The sequence below is a fragment of the Phyllopteryx taeniolatus genome, chromosome 6, assembly GCF_024500385.1.
Source record: "Phyllopteryx taeniolatus isolate TA_2022b chromosome 6, UOR_Ptae_1.2, whole genome shotgun sequence".
Taxonomy (NCBI): domain Eukaryota; kingdom Metazoa; phylum Chordata; class Actinopteri; order Syngnathiformes; family Syngnathidae; genus Phyllopteryx; species Phyllopteryx taeniolatus.
In genome coordinates this window covers 28263965-28282739 of record NC_084507.1, presented here as the reverse complement: position 1 = coordinate 28282739, position 18775 = coordinate 28263965, and the positions used below count along the sequence as shown (strand labels likewise).

The following is an 18775-nucleotide window of genomic DNA, read 5'->3' as shown; positions in this document are numbered from 1 at the left end:
TTTTAAATGTGGCTGAATGACAATCTCGGTGTAGACATGTCTGTGCGGAAGAAGACAATGCGGAAATGGATGATGTGTAATCGCAGCGATCCTGGTCTGTCATTGGCCATGGTGTGGACAATGTGAGGGGGTACCCTCATTACATACAGAATGAGTTGTATGGCTGGAAATATGTCTGCAAAGCTCGCTATCTGTCTGCCTGTGCCCCAATCAACTTCACCAAAATCGCATTCTAGTTTGTGCTGGTAGTTAGACGGGGTCTGTGCAGGTTTAGGTTCAGACGGACTTTCTAGCACCAAATTATCTCCAAGGGGACACCCTCGCCACACCGGAACACCTGGCTTGACGCAGGCCTGTCTGCCAAATTGACAAATGGTGTATTGCATTGAGCCAGGCCTGGGTCCCCTCTGGAGTCAGGGCTGGAGGTGGGGTTCAAAGGCGAGCGCCTGGTGGCCGGGGCCCCCTTCCCATGGGCTCACCACCTGTGGGAGGGGCCATAGGGGTCGGGTGCAGTGTGAGCTGAGCTAGCCTCCCTCCTCTTTCGGGTGGGGGGACGGGTCCTGACTGTTGTTTGTGCCTATGCACCAAACAGCAGTTCAGAGCACCCACCCTTTTTGGAGTCCTTGGAGGGGGTGCTGGAGAGCGCTCCCGCTGGGGACTCCATCCTTCTGCTGGAGGACTTCAATGCTCACGTGGGCAATGACATTGAGATCTGGAAGGGCGTGATTGGCCTTGGAACGCCTCGGGATCCCCCAGGAAGAGCTGGACGAGGTGGCTGGGGAGAGGGAAGTCTGGGCTCCCCTGCTAACGCTAATGCTCCCGCGACCCGACCTCAGATAAGCGGAAGAAAATGGATAGATGGATGGATGGAAGGATTTAAAAATGGCATTTTATGTAAAAAAAAATTGACACTTTAAAGACCTTCATGCTTTTCTTTATTGTGATACTAAACATGTTAACTGCATACTGTGATAACTGTAGCCTATCCTTCAGCACATAACAACAAGTGGCGTATGAGGTACACACAAAGAAACCTTTTTTCTCAACAACAAAATCATATCTGTATTTGATGTTTTCTGTAAAAGGTAGTAAGCCATTTATGTGACTTTATAGAGAATGTGAGGCGAAAACAGCTCAGGGGGAGTTGTCTTTGTCTTGCACAAGATGTCACTGGGTTTGTCAACTCACTTCCTGTGTTGTGACCACTTACGAAACTTCTGCCCTGTTCCTTTCGAGAGATTGAAATTGTAACACTACTTTATGTTTAACTAGAATCTGGAGAATAAATGCAAGAAACGGCATCCGTTCAACACCTGAACAAAATATTTCTGTTTAGAATGTGTGTCCACTTACTTCCCGCTAGCTTCCGGTGGATATTTTTGTGCTTCTCTTGCCACCGTTGTCCTGTAAGAAAAAGTGTCGCAAACCCCCCTCCCACCGCGTCATCACCTCCTGTGATGATGCAGGGCTTCGCGTGATATGATGACATCTGTTATGACAAATGCTTGATATCCAAAAATACATTTTGAGGCAGATTTTCAGCCCAAATACTCCTTTGTATGATTGTGCAAGGTGTCAGTTAAATACGAAGTTAGACACAGTAGAACTCTAATATTATAAAAAGAAATTATTATTAATAATATTTGAATGTTCATATACAAACAGTTGGGTCTCTGGAGTGCCTCCCCAGTCACCGAGTGTGACATTAAATGTAATCCCACGATGATTTTTTAAAAAGTAGTGTTCAACCGATGGCCACTAGAAAAGCAATATATCCCATGATGCATTGCTTCCATTTCTGGGGTATTGCTGATTTTAGGCACGGGACAAAATCATGAGTTGTGGCACGAAAATATCTTTAATATAAGTTGAGCAACACATCAGAACGTGGAAGGATATAAAGTGCTTTGTTTGTATTTTTTTTTGTTTGTAAATACACTCAACTTAGAAACACAATGTTGATGTTAATATGGTACGTTGTAATTATGAGACAGCGATAACCTAATCAACGGCGCACCCGAGCAGAGGTGCCGATACAGTTACTCAAGTAACATTTTGGATAAATTGTTCTCGTCAGAGTAGTTTTAATTCAGCATACTTTTTCATTTTACTCGAGTATTTATGTTAAGAAGAAACAATACAACAGTCTACACGCTGCTCGCTACTTTCATTTATCAATAATTGCCTGCGCGATCTATTTTTAGACTTTCGTTTTCGACTTTCGCATCGGGCGCCGTTGCTCCAATCCATCGTGATAATCACAGTAATATTTGAATATGTTCACCAATGAAACAACACAAGAAAGTCACATATCCGCACACAAAGTCTCCTACTGGGCTTCGCGGGTCAATCAAAGTGAGTTGTGACAGCCGCGCGCGACTCGTGTTTACATTACAGACGACGAAAAACAACAGCTTTAACACGCAGCGTAGTTTTGTCACTGCACAGACTCGGGATATTTCAGTCCACTTCGAACTTCGAGAAAACATCTTGCAGGTGTTTTTGCTGTTGCATGCCAGTTTTAAGGCTACCCACCTCTTCACCGGAGTAGTGTAGTCATGAAAACTGTTTTTCATTCGACCGATGAGTGAACTATATAAAAATCACAATATAGTGATTAGGTTGTCATGTTTTTTTTAATCCAACTGCCTGCTTATTTGCTTTTTATCAGATTATTATTTTTTTTAATAGCATCAATTATTCACAGGTTTTTGCTATTCAAAGGCAGGCATGGTCTCTAACCCTAGGTTTGTTACTCACTGCTTAAAGTTGCCAAATATAGCACTAAAAGTCGGACTCCACAACTGCATGAGACCGAACCACTCCTCCAAAATTGAGTGATTTGAACCAGAGTGATGTGAACGTGAAGCGTAATTTAATTCCTTACCCATTGTGTAATTTGATAAAAGAATGTCAGAGACCTTTTTTTAAGACACCTGGGAACTGTTTTAAATGAGGGCAAAAATGAATAATATGTCTCCTTTAATTGATGCACTCATTTCTACATTTGGATTGTTAGCAGTGCTGTACAACCTACACATAAGTGCAGCAATCACAGGGATATTCACAAACACTACACACAAAAAACCACAGTGTTACCAGCACTGAAAATATTAAACAGTACTAATATTTGTACGAACATATACAACAACACAAGCAGAAAACCTGCAGTGACACTATGTGCCTGTTCTTTCCTTCAGGTCCATTTTACACATTGCCGTAAATTGGATCACAGTATATAGTCGACTCAGCCTGTGAGAAAAATAGGTTCAATTCACTCCAAGCAAACATGAACTGAAATAACTCACAGGACATATTAACAAACCTCATTCATGTTGCCATAAGTATGATGACTGTACATGTTGCTGGGATTTGGACCAGAATTGATGTTTTTCCTGAGAGGAGGGAAAGCAAAAAGTCAGAAAATGACACGTTGTCCTTGTGCAATTGCAGGTGGTGGAAAGTTTTCCATTATGTTAAAAAAAATAAAAATAAAAAATTGCAATGAGAATGATGACATTTGAACCTCGCTGCTCTGACAGTTTGAAGGGACTTCCCAGGTTTATGTAGAGGATCTGTGGTAGGCACGTCCCTCGATCTGGTCCTGGTGGCAAAACAACAGTATGTCATGTTATTAACTGACTCAAGCCTCCGACATAGCGACCTAGTATAGCCATAACTAATGGCTATATTGTACATTCTGGTTTTAGCTGCCCGTGATATCAACACATAGCACATAAATGACTTTTGACAGCAAGATGCAAATGAATTCTTTTTAAAGATGGCTGTAAATGTCAGAGAAATGGCACATTTTGTGTGTATAATTTCAGTGGAACCTCCAAAGCCATGATGTGATGCCGATTGACTTCCAAGTTGTAATCCCTCCACCCAAAAATAAATAAATAAATCAAGATCTGTAACATTTCGTGAAGTGGAAAACTGATGTCATCATAAAACTTTAAATAACTGTACCGGCAATGTTTTTAAGTAATATTTTAACTCTCATAGAAATGTAAGCATAAATTGACTGTTTTAAAATAAAACTAAAATAAAGAAAAAAAAACTGTGAAGCCACCTGACAGACGTAATAGCGAGGGAACAAGAAGGTGTTTGCAGAGCGATACTGCCACCTAGTGGGGTGTTCTAGGTAATACAGCTATAAAGTTGTATGACACGCTAATCGTTCGAACTCCCCAATTTTTGTTTTGACTTTTTTGTGCCATTCAACTTTGAAGGTTCCACTGGTCTCTTACCATTTTTTTACAATCACTATGAAGAGAACTGCCACCATCACAAGAGCCCCAGCTGCAATAGTAATATAAAGATACAGCATCTTGCCTGTAATAAAAAAGAACATAGTCTGCGTTCGTGTCATTCAAACTGGTAATCCAATTAAATGAAAGACTTTCTTCCATACTGTGAACAGGTAATGTGATGGCGGCGCTGGCGCTGCCTACGGTGTTGTTAGCCACGCAGTAGATGAATTCAGAAGAAGGAAGCAAAGCCTGCAGCGTGCCGATGGTAACGGAATCGTGCCGCTCTACGTCGGGCCTCGGAAGGATCGTGTTAGGCAGGAGGAAGTGGACGCTGCTGGGTGGTCTGGACTCTGCAATGCACACACACTTCACCATCTCCCCCTCGGACGAGCAGACTGAGACACTCTTAATCTCAGGAGCATCTGGTTAAAAACAAAAGGGGGAAAAAAAACTCACCTTTTACGCACTGTTCATTTTCCATGCACAAATAGTATGTTCCGGGATAGGAATATCCTCAAATTATGAGCAACAGATCTTTTAAAACTCTATGACTAGCTTGTTTGACATTACTAAAAGGATTATGAATTGGTAATGTTGTCAGAGAAAATGGGTACATTTCTGGTACGCAATGAAAATCAGCAAAAAAATATTTATCATTTGTCTATATTTTAAAGTTTCATGCATACAGTACACTTCACCACCAGGAAGCAATACAATATATACATGTGAGCTGCAGGTATTATTTTTGTCCACTTAGGGTCACCATTAACACATTGAACAACATAAAAAAAAAGATAATAATAAAAAAGCAAGTCTTCTCTGGTGAGTGATGTGGAATTGAATTTAAGAGTAAGTACTGCAGGCCGGCTAGATCCTGCCTATAGCGTTAGCCACTGTGGTTGACGGTGACGTGGTCAGTTGAGGCTACCGACAGGTGTGCTAGCAATGCTTTTCATTATTGTATTTTGTATTTTATATATATATATATATCTGTGAGGTCACAGGGCTGGGGCATATACTTTCTAGCGCGACTTCCCTCTCCCACTATATAAGTACAAAGTGACGTCATTTCGTTTGGCTCGGCTGCTCAGTTGTGAGTTAGCTGTGCTTAGCGTCCGTAACGAGGCCCATTTACCACTACGCCACGCAGTTAGCAAGCGAACGATGGCTACACCCCGAAAATGTGTCTTCGCTTGATGCCTCAATTTAGACAGTGCCGACTGTCTAACCACCCGGGCTTCCTACTACCGTCCCGCTGTCGTCAGGTTAATCATAACTACAATGCGGCCCGAGACAAAAATTAGTTTGACACCCCTGGTAAAAGCTATCACCCCCTCAGTATGTTTGATTCCTTTTGGCGCATCTATTCGACACGCCCACAGCGTCTGACAGCTGAGAGGGGGCCCTTTTTACCTGGTTTTATATACTTAGCAATGTATTTATTTATTTGTTTAATTTATTACCTTACGCTTCTCTGTGGTTTGTTGAATTTACATGCCATTTTTTGGGGCCTGTTGAGTGGCTCTTGAATGAAGTGGTTAAAACCCTGTTTCTATTCTTCCTTTATCTATAGCACCTGTTATGATTACAATTCATTCTAACCAGTGATCGTAGGCTATAGTCAATAAGCTAAAAATGTTTACTTCAACTGCACTGAACCCGCAATACATGAACCGCGATATAGCCTGCAAAAAGACAGTCGACTGTCCATGTTTTTGCAGGTTTAGATCTTGCGCTTGTGTCAAGGCACACTCCGACCTTTGTATGACTTCTGTCCCTTGTGTTTAGCATACAGTATATGATCAAATATGCTGTTGAACTTTTTCACTGTTTCAAGATCAATTCAAAGAGCAACAGACTCATAAATGTGTTGGGAACACTCTTACCACTGTCCCATTAATTTATGGTATGTACAGTTTCAAGATTCCAAACTCGACCACCATTTTCATTGATTTAACACACTGGTAAATCTAGAAAAATTTAATCTGGAACAGCCTCAGCGTACAACGACTTGTTGGTACCTGTACAGTCGAACGATCTTTTAAATAGTTTTCCTATTGTGCATTTTGGGTCACTTCAGAAGGAGTCACCAAATTTCATGGTGAAAGGCTGACATCTTGGGTGGTTTTATTGCTGTCAAATGGCAAAAATGGTCAAATTTGACCCGGCCAGCATGTAAGGGTTCACCACCATCAAGCAATACAGTATATACATGTGAGGTGCAGGTATTATTTTTGTCCACTTTGGGTCACCATCAACACATTGAACAACGTAATAAAAAAGCGAGTCTCCTCTGGTGAGTGATGTGGAATTGAACGTAAGAGTAAGTACTGCAGTTCAATCAAATCATGATAAGACCGAGTTGATTGTCTACGTACATGTCACATCAAGCTGCACAGGTGATGATGTTGCTTTTCCCATGGGGTTGATGGCAACACAGTACAGGGCGCCCGTGTGTCTGGAGACATTTGTCAGAATGAAGATGCTGCCCTTGTGCAGCTGAGCACCATGGTCGTTATGCCACTCGTAGCTGCTGGCGGGAGGGTTGGCATCGCAGCTGCACTTCAGACGCACGGCGCCTCCCTCCTTCACGTTGGCGTTGTAGTCAACGTTAACGTTCATGGGGGCATCTGTAGAGAAATGCATCATAACAAGTCTCCAAACACAATAATATAATACAAATACAAATAAATATAGCATTGCTTCGCATAGCTTTGCCTACACTGATGGATTGTTTTTGTGTGTTGTCAAAGTGGCCCTTGCCTCTTTTGACTTTTCTGCATGCGAACCCTTGGAATAAAAAGTTTGGACACCCCCTGCATGTTTTTGGAATGTGGGACGAAAAGAAAACCCACCATCCAAATTAGGAGGTGGCGGGGAGTTGGCGGCATCCAAATTAGATGGTGGGCATTCAATCAGTATGAATGAAGATAGGGATTTCTCAATATCAGACTTTAAATGCATCCACCGAGGGCCAGACCGTTGGCATATCCATACATTTACTCGTCAGCATCTCTTGTGAGTATGATGTTCTCCACTGAAATGTTTGATTTTTTTTGTCATGTTATTAGATAAATACTGAGTCTGAGCTGGTCCAGATGATGCACATGGCACAGGTGTGTGGTGTTATATTGGAATTTTGTGTTGTAATGATGATTTCCTTTTTTTTTAATGTATGTATATATAATTGTGACGTGATAGTGGTAGTAATAAGAGGCTGATTACGTCGCATTAATCCCCATCGAAGGTTCAGGTAGCAAATGCACAGTCCGCTACTGAGCAGGTTACACGTGTTGCAGTTGGAACTCACTTTGTAATACACATTAACACCACCTTCTACTTACATTTCACGTTTATGATCTTGGATGCCTCCTGATGCTGGCCTCCTTTGAATTTGACGTGGCACTGCAAATGCGTGTTGTTACTAGCATGGGCAGGAAGTAAAGTCAGTGTGGACGTCGCTTGCCATTGGCCATTCTCCAGTGGTTGCGTCTGATAATGTTGACGTCCAGAGTGACTCCAGAAGAAGACCGGAGGAGAGGCGGGGCATGAGTGAGTGACAGAACAGGAAGCAGTCACAATTGGATGATCTGTGTTTTCTGTCACAGTTAAATTGACAGGACTGAGTGTGTCTGTGAATACAGAAAAAAAAAAATGTTTTGTTGTAATAATGAATTAAAAACTGTTATTAAAATATGTCATTGACCCTGAGCCGCAACCTCATGTATCGTTTATTATAAAATGCAACATCCACATACACCGACTAAAAGTAGTGCAGCATGGAACGAATATGAACATTTTATCTGTAAATGCATTTGAGTGCTTCTGATTGCCCACCGCTCTGTTTTGCGATCTAATGGAAGAGCATTTAATTGCTCTATTCATTGCTGACATAGCTCCATAAACAAAGATGCCATAGCTAGAGGAACAAAGATGTATTTGTAATTCATAAAAAAAAAATATATATATATATATATATATATATATATACTGTGGTTGGTAATGCTATTGATAAGTCTCATGTGAAGTTGTTTCTTTGAGTTTTGTAATTTAACTACTGGATACAGCTCATTATGTAACATAGGTTCGTGATTGTGTACATGCTAGGTGCATGCCGTTGGTGCTTTATAATCTCGGTTTTAAGTACTGTACGCAATTACACATTCCGCTAATTCACTTTAGTTAACAGATAAGCTAAGAGTGAGCCTAGCTTCTTCTCGTTATTCTTTTTCTTGTTGTTGTTATTGTTCTTCTTCTTCTTCTTCTTTATATCAGTCTGGATTGCTGCCTCTCACAGGTTAGTCTCGGTACTATGACAGACATAACGGTTTAGCGGAGGAGACTCACGATTGCCCAATCGTGAGTCTCCTTCGTTATCGTTACGTGTGAGGTGTGCTGCGTTGATCATCTCGATGACACCTGACACTATGAGAGCAGTAAGAACACGCTGATGTTTTCCTCGTCACGTGTACTGTCTCTAAAATAAAAAATAAAAAAATCAGTTAAGATCAGTTAAACATTGGTATGTGTGTACCCCGATTAATCTGAAGTCTCGCACGATATGCCGACATCTTGCATCACACCTGTTCAACCAAATCTTAGCACGCAACTTTTGTGGTGTATATTTCCAGAAAATGTGGGATTAACTCCAAATTGTACCACTTTGTAGGTTCCACTGAAATGCAAGTTACTATCATGATCATACAGTATTGTTTAGTACTATGTCCTCACACTCAGATCATTCATCAGGTCTGCGACAAATAAAAACTTTATACTTACGTATCATATTTATGTAGACAGTGTTGTCTTTGTAGGAGAACTTTTCATAGTGTTTCATCTCAACCCTGAAATGATAAGGGCCTTGGTCGCTTGGTTGAAGAGGATCAATCTTTAGCGAGCAGTTCTTCTGTCTGACGTCTCCCACCAGTTCGGTTCGACCGTGATACTCCTGCATTGTACTTGAGCCCACGGGATGATAGATGAGATGATTTTTTGCCTCCAACCAAATCCCGGTGAATTCACTGATGGCCTTCTGAGGATCGGGATAGTTAAACGAGCAGGGAATCACCACACAAGATCCAGGGAGGCCTTTCACTGAAGACGGCACCTCTACGGTCCAGGACGATGCTTTAACACATTTGACTGCAACAGAATGTAACATGTAAATGTCATTTTTCTGCATTGAGGGAGGGGGGGGGGATTTAAAATGGAGAGGCGATGCCATACCTTCAGAGAAAAAGAAGAGAAGTAAAAGAGGACATGTTACAATCTTCATTGTGTCCTCTTGCGACGTGACCTGCAAAGAAAGTCCCAGAGGTTTCCAGGCTGTGGCACAATGAGAACAACCTCCCCCCCGTGAGACAGGATGACTTCATTATGCACATCAACACATCCAACCACGTGTGGAAAAAAAAAAAAGACAACACCACCGGCATCTGAACCTTTGCCTTTCATTTTACTTAACTATTTCTTTTGTTGTAGAAAATAATGGGGGTGGGGGGATTTATAGAAGAGTAATAGTAGTGATTTTAAACCTAACTCCATATTTTCCTCATGGTTTATATCATAAAGTAGCTCAAAGAAAGATACCCCTCATTCTCTGCATTTGTGTTTTATTCTTTGTGATGGGCAAAATGTGTCTTTTTAAGTGTCTTGAGTAAGCACTGTCGGTATCATTTCCACCTTAGCAAATGGAAGTTCTTTATTTTCATCGCCATGACTTCCCCATTTGTATTTTTATGTTTGCTTTTTGGACAATATTAATCATTTCATGACACCATTGTCTTTGGTCAACAAGCCCCTCATAGAAAGCTTATACTGTCGTTAAGCTTCTTTCATTTCAATATTTTCACCACAAGAACTGCTTTTTCTTTTTCTTTTTTTTCTCCAAATAATTGTTTTGTATCATATTGTGTGTTACATGTACTGATGTAGGATACATTCAGTTCCAAATGTATCTGAGTTTTTAGGATTTTATCTGTGCAGCACGGAGGAATAGCGGCTTACGTCTGTGCAAATGAGCATTGTTGAGACTAATGATTTCTTTGATGCTCTTAAATTAGCTTGAATGTAATGTTATGTTCTTTAACTGATTAGACTTGTATCCGTTGATGAATGGCCAGTCAAAGAGAGAGTTTGTTTTCAGGACGTCTCAATAAATATTGTAGAATATTGTAGATTTATTTCAGTACTGCTTCCACCCACATTTGTGCTTGTTAGGTTATTTGAAGACTTTTAAATGTCCATCTGTGTGAATGGTTGTTTGTCTATATGTACAAAGACAGCTGGGATATGCTGCAACTCACTCACGGCTCTAGTGAAGATAAAAAAAAATGGGTATAAAAAAATGGATGGATGGATCGTTATACATTTAAATTTATAAGCATGTGAAATTGATATAACATATTGGTACAATTTGAGAACATATTTTTCACAAGGCCATTTCCATGCAGTCACTTTTTTGGGGGATTAAAAATCATTTTTAATGTTTTAATGTTTTTTAATGGTAATATTCTAATTTTGTGTGATGGTAATTTTTTTTCTGTTAGCTGTAAGCTAATTCATCAGAATCATTACAAAATAAAATCATGACATATTGCATTGTGTTCGTAGTTAATCTATAAAAAATATATGTTTCACTTTTGGAATTGAACTCCTGAAATAAATTGAGTTTTCTACAATAATCAAATTTATTGAGATCCACTTTTATCAGATATAATTAATAAAACACATGCTCTTTTGAAGTTAATGTATTTGTGTACAATCACAAATGTACAGTCCAATACATGAAATTATAAATGATACAGATCAACTGAAAATAATAGCTAGTGTTAAGATAGTTTCAACGTTGTATTGTATATTTCAAACTAAAATGAATACTGTAGACGCAGTATACTTGAAGCCACAGGTGTCATCATGACGGACTTCTCACATGTGCGCAAGCAAACAAAGAGGAAGTCATTCTGATTCAAAACAAATGCCTGAACAAGAATTTATCCTAACAAGAAACCGAAACAAAATAATACACTTTTGGCCAACTTTCTGCCACTTCCTCCCTGTTCATTTCACGACAAAAGTCGTTACACCGCAGAGTCCCGTGATGATGTGAGCAGATCATGGCTCCCCAACAAAAGCAGGGTTCAGCATTGCATCGGCGTTTGGATAACAATTGTCTCGCTCGCGCAGAGCGAGGTGGGCATATCGAACGCTTTCCGTCAAAACGAGTTTTTTCACAGAGCGACTCGGCTTTCCTTTGACACTCCAGAAGTCGTCTTCACATTGTGTCAAGAAATCCTCCAGCTTGACGGTGTCTTCTTTGGGCCGTCCCCAAGACATTCTCCTTGGACTTGGGTTGATGAAGCTGGAGGATGCCAAGTTACCCATCACAGGAAAAGCTTCATGATTTCAAAAGGATTAGTACAAAAATGCGCACATTCAGCAATAACATTTTAAAGAAATGGAGTATTACCAGAAGAGATCCTTGTCTCACTAGTCTTGATGTTCCAACGCTGAACCTGAAGTTGTTTCCCTCCCCCATTTTAAAGCTAATAACGGCATGTGATTGAGGATTAATCATGGCAGTAACAATACAGCTTGATCACTGCTGATTGACGGGCTCTGCATAATCACTTTTCTGTGTTCCTCAAGCACTCAATCAATCAATCAACAGAAACACACGATCCATTTTATTGTAATTAAAGAGAAAATGTCGTCGGCATGGTAAGATTTGCTTTGTATTGAAAACCTGCTTTAAGGGAAGCAGGTTCACTTCGAGTTCAGCCCATAGTGATTCATACCCAGGACAACTTTTACATAAACTGACATTTTATGTTCAATGGGTATTTTAGCACTTTTTATTCATTTTTTTGGGAATGATTAAAAATCTAATCACGTCTGTAATTCTTGACTATTTTGAGGAAACTTAATCGTTTGCACCATTTTAGAAGATCCTGGTAAACTGTAACCTGAACTGAAAAAGAATCTAGAGTCATCTATAATCAACACTAAATTCACAACATTGGATGTGCCTCTATTGAGAAAAAAAAAAAAAAACATTCTGTATATAGCTCATTTTAAAAATATCTCTGAATGCAACGTCTTGCGAGATATTGCCCAGAAATTACACTTTCAACAAATAAAAATTCATTTGCCACAATATGACTAATTCTACACTGAACTGTATAGTCATTGCGCTGAAAAGAACCGTTCTCCAAAAATGTTAATTAATATTGCATGTTAAGTCCATAAATGGTAGTCATTACGTTCCATATTTGGAATTTCAGTAAGAATGACAGCTTAAAAAGCATTTGGTAACGTCACCACCACCCAATAATGGAGAGAAAAATAGTTTATGCGTGCCATTTTTTCCCCGACATTGGTGCATAACAACAATGCTGAGCGTGGTTTATGGAGCCACCATCATTGAAGCTGTACTGAGTTGAGAAGGAGACTTTTGCCCAAGGATTGAGACCACCCATTCATTTGCATCATTACTTCTCGCTACATTTCTCATGTTTAAAACCTTCCCAACACAGTCACAGTCTTGGGATTTTCACCTGCAGCTCATATTGTCATTTTGGTTGGAAGAAATAGCATAATTCTTTTTTAAAAAAGGGGAAAAAAAGATCCATCCAGCAGGTAGGAACATTAACTTTTTGTCACATATCTTGTAAACTGGACTTGACATTTAACACCTGTTAAATGACAAATGCATATTTCCCAGTTTTTAGTACATACTGTATGGGTCATATGTTATTAAATAAATATAAACAGTAATTGTCTAGTGGGTGCAACAAGTTTAAAACGAGACAGATGGTAAGGAAATGCTTTGAGGTTAAATCAGTGGAGCAGAAAGTCAAAGCTACTATTAAAAAAAAAAGAAAAAATCTCATAATTGTCATATGAATACAATATTAAAAATCACTAATACAACATATAAAGAGGCACATATTTCAAACCGTGATGCATTTTGGATGGGATATGTCGTTCTATTTTCACAGCAATTGTTGCAGCGCAATACAAATCATAGAAGTATGAACATTGAGAGAAGGCTGACGGTGTTTTCTGTGCTCTTAGCAGGTAACGGACTCTTCCATTGTTTCCAGTGTTTTTCCTCTAGCAGTGAGACTTGTCACCGTCACTCTCAGCGTTTCTCTTGCAGCTTGCCGTGCTGCTTCCGGTGGCGAATGGAAGGCCAGCGTCGTTAAGAGCGTCGACGCCCTGGTAGCTTCCTGTGTGGTGTTGCCTTGCTCGTTCAGCCACCCGAAAGAACAACTGCCCACCTCCAGACTGAGAGGAATCTGGCATTATGAAGCTCAAAAGGACCAACGCATTTACCATCAGGATAACACAAACGTGTTGGCGAGCTTTCGAGATCGCACTCGGTTGTTGGGGCATTTGGGCCAGGGCGACTGCAGCCTGGAGATCACCAAAGTCAAAGACTACGACAACGGCCCTTTCTGTTTCCGCATTGAATTAGCTCGAACAGAAGGCGATGCATCCACCCCGGACAAATTCTCCTTTGTCGAGAATTGTGTGAAGTTAAAAATGCTACGTAAGTAGGCATGGAATTCTAGATCCTTATTAGGGACAGCTATAATCAACCAAGAATTCCATTTTGATCGTTTGGAATTCATTGTTGATTATTGGTGACTTGAAGCAATCTGGCTGCAAAAAAAGCAGTCTATGTTGACTTTGTCGCTGTCCGGCAAATATTTCAGGCAGCACACCAGACGCTGGCGCCGACGTCGTCACGCATCTAATTATCTGATTGCGGGAAGCAGAGTTGTACACAGTTGCGGCAATATTCCACTTCCTGCGTTCTGTGTGAACGACACTGAAGGATTCATTACGGCTCGTATTCACCGATTTTCTAGAAATTGTGTAAAAGGGGTTTTAATCACACCAGAAGAACAGAACAGAAAATCAGCTCTGGGAAGCTGGGCTACATCCACGCTATTGCGACAACTGCGGCAAAACGGGAGTTCCGAACATTCATTAGTTGATTAGTTAATTGATGGTTAAGTTGTTCAAGACGATTTGAGTCAGGCTTTATTTAACAGCTTGAATTATTTTCCTAGCTGACCCGCCAAAACCAATGTTGATCCACGCCAACAAGGCATTTGAAGGGCGTCTCTACACCGCCATCTGCTCGGTGACCCACACTTGCCCCACCCACGCGCCCTCGCTAACGTGGAGCAAGGAGGACTCGCACGACGTCACCACCGTCATCAGAGAAATTCACGCCGGTTCTTGGGAGGTTCAGTCCATCCTGGCCTTCGTTCCCCAGGCAACGGACGACCACCGAGATATCACTTGCACGGCCAACTTTTACGGGAGGATGTCGTCCTCCGACAACTTCACTCTCTTTGTCAAACGTGAGTGAGTTGACGCTTTCACTCGGAAGCACAGAGGAATCAGATTGTCGATTAATACGATTGACGTGACTCGGAGTTTGACCACAATCCGTTTCATGACACTCGTCCAACTTCGATTTGGTTAACTTTCAAAACAAATGAGCTCCTAAATGAGTGTGTATCGATGTTACTGAATAGAAATAGAAAATTCAACGAATGGTTCCGTAAAAAAAAAAAAAAAACATGATGGACGCGTGTAATATTAGCTGCATTGTTCTTGTTTTGTTGGTTTATTGCAAACTACTTGAACTTTGGAAGCCTTTTAAAATCAAATTTGCAATAGGTGGAATCATTGGCATGTATTTGTGTTTGAAAATGACTTACACTAAATGATACATTTTCAGGCTCGGAGAACCATCACCACATCATCATTCCTACAGTAGTAGCGCTTGTGATCGCTGTACTCTTTGGAGGACTTTGCATTGTAATGGTGAAAAAATACAAGTGAGTCATTTTAGAAATGTCTTGGAGAAACAAATGAATTGATTTACTTTCCAATTTTTGTACTTGTCTGGTCAAAGGAGACGCATTGCAGAACTTCAAGGTCAGCCCAGGTGAGTGCAGATGAGAATCCAGCGGGAACAACTGCACTAACATTTCATGATTTCGTTTGTTTGTGTTCTCTAGCTGGCGGAACCGCCTTTCGAGGCTGTCTCGCAGGTGAGAGACTTTTCAGCTACCTTCTTCGTAACTTTTGCATTCCATCAAATTCACCTCATTTTCAGGACTCGACCGGATCATTTGGAACGAGCCCGAGCGAATCAAAGGTTAAGACACACGTGCGCGAACACACACTGGAGTTTAAATGTTCATCTTTCACAAACAAACCGTGGGGCCTGCTTTTCTCCAATCCCAACTGTGCACCTGTAAACATATCTGATTCGATATATTTTTGTGCTACAGTTAAGCGTTACATGGCTGCACAATCACATATAATCTCTAGCAATCTTATTTTAGTCTATTTTGTGCATGACATTATTTCCGACATGTTGCAGGCGGCCGAGAGAAAACATGGTGGATCTGAATCATTTGTAAGTGGCTCAAAAGCAAAGAACGCCACTTCGAGCCAATCAGTGTGACTGCAAACGGGACAGAAACTGGAAATGTGATCCACACAGGCCGAGCACGTCAACGGCAACGTCATCGGCAGCTGGACAGAAGTTCTGGAAAACTCATCGACCGACTCCAAAAATGTGCCAACCGGCGGAAGCGCTATCAGCGCCACACGGAAAAGAAAACAAAAAGTTAGTTATTCGAGGAGAAGGTAGAAATATTACAAGAATATATTTTTTATTATTCACTTTAATGAAGTCAGATTGTTGTGGGAATGTAGCAGTAATGTTTCGAGTATGAAGTTAGAATAATACAAGAGAAAATCTGGATTTTTTTTCCTGTAATATTACAACTTTATTCTCATACATGGATAACGTTGTAATATGATACAAAAAAAGACATACAAACATAACGAGAATGTCGTAATATTATGTGAATATTATGTGAAAAACAGGAGAAAAGGAAGTAAAAAAAAAATTCTGAAATTATGTGTTATAATGTCATTGAGAGTGAAGCAACAAGATCTTCAGATAAAGTTGGAATTTTATGAAAAAAGTAAGAAAGAAAATCAAGAAAAAACATTTATTATTCCACATTTTTCTGTAATATTACAACTTAATTCTTTGTGTGTTTTCTTCTCAATCTAACACGAATAACATTGTAATATTATTGTTTAAAAAGAATACAAAAATCACATTCCAAAAGAACTGTCTTTAATAATCTTAATCTAGTTGTTTTTTTTTAATGATACACTACTGTATCTTCTTCTTTTCCTTTGGGCTTGTCGCCACAGCGCGTCATCCTTTTCCATGAGAGCCTATCTCCTGCATCCTCCTCTCGAACACCAACTGCCCTCATGTCTTCCCTCACGACATCCAGCAACCTTCTCTTTGGTCTTCCTCTAGCTCTCTTGCCCGGCAGCTCCATCCTCATCATCCTTCTACCAATATACTCACTATTATTTCTCCTCTGGACATGTCCAAACCATCGAACTCTGCTCTCTCTAACTTTGTCTCCAAAACATCGAACCTCGGCTGTCCCTCTGATGAGCTCATTTCTAATTTTATCCAACCTGGTAACTCCGAGAGCGAACCTCAACATCTTCATTTCCGCGACCTCCAACTCTGCTTCCTGTTGTCTCTTCAGTGCCAACTGGCCTCACCACTGTTTTATAAACTTTGCCCTTCATCCTAGCAGAGACTCTTCTGTCACATAACACACCTGACACCTTCCTCCACCCATTCCAACCTGCTGGGACCCGTTTCTTCACTTCCTGACCACACTCACCATTGCTCTGGACGGTTGAGCCCAAGTATTTAAAGTCCTCCACCCTTGCTATCTTTTCTCAGTGTAGCCTCACTCTTCCCCCAACCACCCCTCTCATTTATGCCCATATATTCTGTTTTACTTCGGCTAATCTTCATTCCTCTGCTTTCCAGTGCATGCCTCCATCTTTCTAACTGTTCCTCCACCTGCTCCCTGCTTTCACTGCAGATCATCTGCAAACATCATGGTCCACGGGGATTCCAGTCTAACCTCATCTGACAGCCTATCCATCACCACTGCAAACAGGAAGGGGCTCAGGGCTGATCCCTGATGCAGTCCCACCTCGACCTTAAATTCGTCTGTCACACCTACAGCACACCTCACTACTGTTCTGCTGCCCTCGTACATGTCCTGTATTATTCTAACATACTTCTCTGCCACTCCAGACTTCCGCATGCAGTACCACAGTTCCTCTCTGGGTACTCTGTCATAGGCTTTCTCTAGATCTACAAAGACACAATGTAGCTCCTTCTGACCTTCTCTGTACTTTTCCATCAACATCCTCAAGGCAAATAATGCATCTGTGGTACTCTTTCTAGGCATGAAACCATACTGTTGCTCGCAAATACTCACTTCTGTCCTGAGTCCAGCCTCCACTACTCTCTGGACCAATCACGACTCTCTTTCTGTCTGGGATGCTCAGAACTACTTCGTCCAGCTCCTTCCAGAATTTCTCTTTCACCTCTCGGTCACATGCTAGCGATCCTGTGGGGCATAGCCACTAATCACATTATACAAAACACCCTCAATTTCAAGTTTCAGCCTCATCACTCGATCTGACAACTCTTTTCACCGCCAAGACATTCTTAGCTAACTCTTCCTTTATATAATCCTGACTCCATTTCTCTTCCCATCTACACCATAGTAAAATAATTTGAACCTGATGGTGGACATTGTTAACCCGGGCCACAAACGATCCGGTATGGAATTCTTTGGATGAGCGCTCACATATGTTTGGCAAAGTTTTAAGCTGAATGCCCTTCCTGACGCAACCGTCAGCATTTATCCGGGCTTGGGAACGGCCTACAATTTGCACTAACGTGTGCCCCCCCCCCCTCCCCATCGGCCTCCATTTGTATACTGTACTGTATATTCTGATCAATATAAATTTGAATATACATTTTGATAAAGTCATATTGTTTAGAGAATTAACATCTGTTCAGGGTGACCCTAATATGCTTAAGTACCAAACTAGTGTCTCAGACAAAATATTTGTTTCTAATGCCATTTTTCTTTGTCTTCCCGATGTTGGCCAACAGCCAGCCCAAAGTCTGGAATTACAAACAGGTAAGAGCCGAACTCTTACTAATTCCGCAAGCCTAATGACTCTCCTCATGTGTGGCAGTAACATATCTTGACCTCTCACAGGACGTTTCCGACGATGATTACGAGAACACAGCCGATCTTAATGTGTACAGGAACCGCTGAAGAAAGGGACTCAAGTCAAAAGCTTATACATTCCATTTGCATTGTAATCTTCTAGCAATTGAAATATAAGCAATTTTATTCCATTTTTGGTCTGCTTTTATCTGTTGGGGAAAACAATGACTTCACATGAAAGTTGGTGAAGGGAAATCGAATCAAATTTGCAAGTAAGCAGATTGGAAGTGAGAATAACTGAGCCAGGTTTTCACAAGAATAATACAAAAATAATGATGAAAAAGAACTGACACATGGGTGATGTGTGGTATTTTCGAATTGGCAACTTTTACTTTCACCTTTACC

General features: G+C 40.8%; 2 protein-coding genes across 3 annotated transcripts; one reads left to right on the top strand and one right to left on the bottom strand.

The window, feature by feature from the left end:
- Nucleotides 1-918: 918 nt before the first annotated feature.
- On the bottom strand, nt 919-9640 carry LOC133479272 (sialic acid-binding Ig-like lectin 14). Its single transcript, XM_061775995.1, has 9 exons — nt 9483-9640; nt 9036-9398; nt 7601-7888; nt 6635-6886; nt 4418-4678; nt 4254-4338; nt 3527-3604; nt 3326-3395; nt 919-3252 (listed from the first exon to the last, which is right to left on the bottom strand). The coding sequence occupies exons 1-9, from the start codon at nt 9529-9531 to the stop codon at nt 3208-3210; spliced, it is 1491 nt and encodes a 496-aa protein (XP_061631979.1). The 5' UTR covers nt 9532-9640; the 3' UTR covers nt 919-3207.
- A 3135-nt stretch (nt 9641-12775) lies between these two features.
- On the top strand, nt 12776-18561 carry LOC133479279 (myelin-associated glycoprotein-like). 2 transcript variants are annotated; one of them, XM_061776007.1, is made up of 12 exons: nt 12776-12893; nt 13256-13334; nt 13417-13809; nt 14336-14632; nt 15016-15115; nt 15193-15225; nt 15299-15331; nt 15397-15438; nt 15667-15702; nt 15790-15915; nt 18310-18337; nt 18419-18561. In XM_061776007.1, exons 2-12 carry the CDS (start codon nt 13289-13291, stop codon nt 18476-18478), a joined length of 1194 nt encoding a protein of 397 aa, XP_061631991.1. In that variant the 5' UTR covers nt 12776-12893; nt 13256-13288; the 3' UTR covers nt 18479-18561. The 2 variants fall into 2 exon arrangements, with proteins under 2 accessions (XP_061631991.1, XP_061631992.1); XM_061776008.1 differs by lacking the exon at nt 15397-15438 and having other exon boundaries at nt 12777-12893.
- The last annotated feature ends 214 nt before the right edge of the window (nt 18562-18775 follow it).

Bases quoted from the DNA above. Each gene is read 5' to 3' on its own strand.
- LOC133479279 (XM_061776007.1), top strand. From the start codon at position 13,289: ATGAACATTGAGAGAAGGCTGACGGTGTTTTCTGTGCTCTTAGCAG. The intron at 13,335-13,416 runs GTAACGGACTCT...TTTCTCTTGCAG, and splicing joins GTTTTCTGTGCTCTTAGCAG to CTTGCCGTGCTGCTTCCGGT. The intron at 15,439-15,666 runs GTTAAGACACAC...GACATGTTGCAG, and splicing joins CGAGCCCGAGCGAATCAAAG to GCGGCCGAGAGAAAACATGG.
- LOC133479272 (XM_061775995.1), bottom strand. From the start codon at position 9,531: ATGAAGATTGTAACATGTCCTCTTTTACTTCTCTTCTTTTTCTCTGAA. The intron at 4,679-6,634 runs GTACGTAGACAA...GTTTTTAACCAG, and splicing joins TGTGCAGCTTGATGTGACAT to ATGCTCCTGAGATTAAGAGT. The intron at 3,396-3,526 runs GTTCAAATGTCA...CCCTCCTCTCAG, and splicing joins CAAACTGTCAGAGCAGCGAG to GAAAAACATCAATTCTGGTC.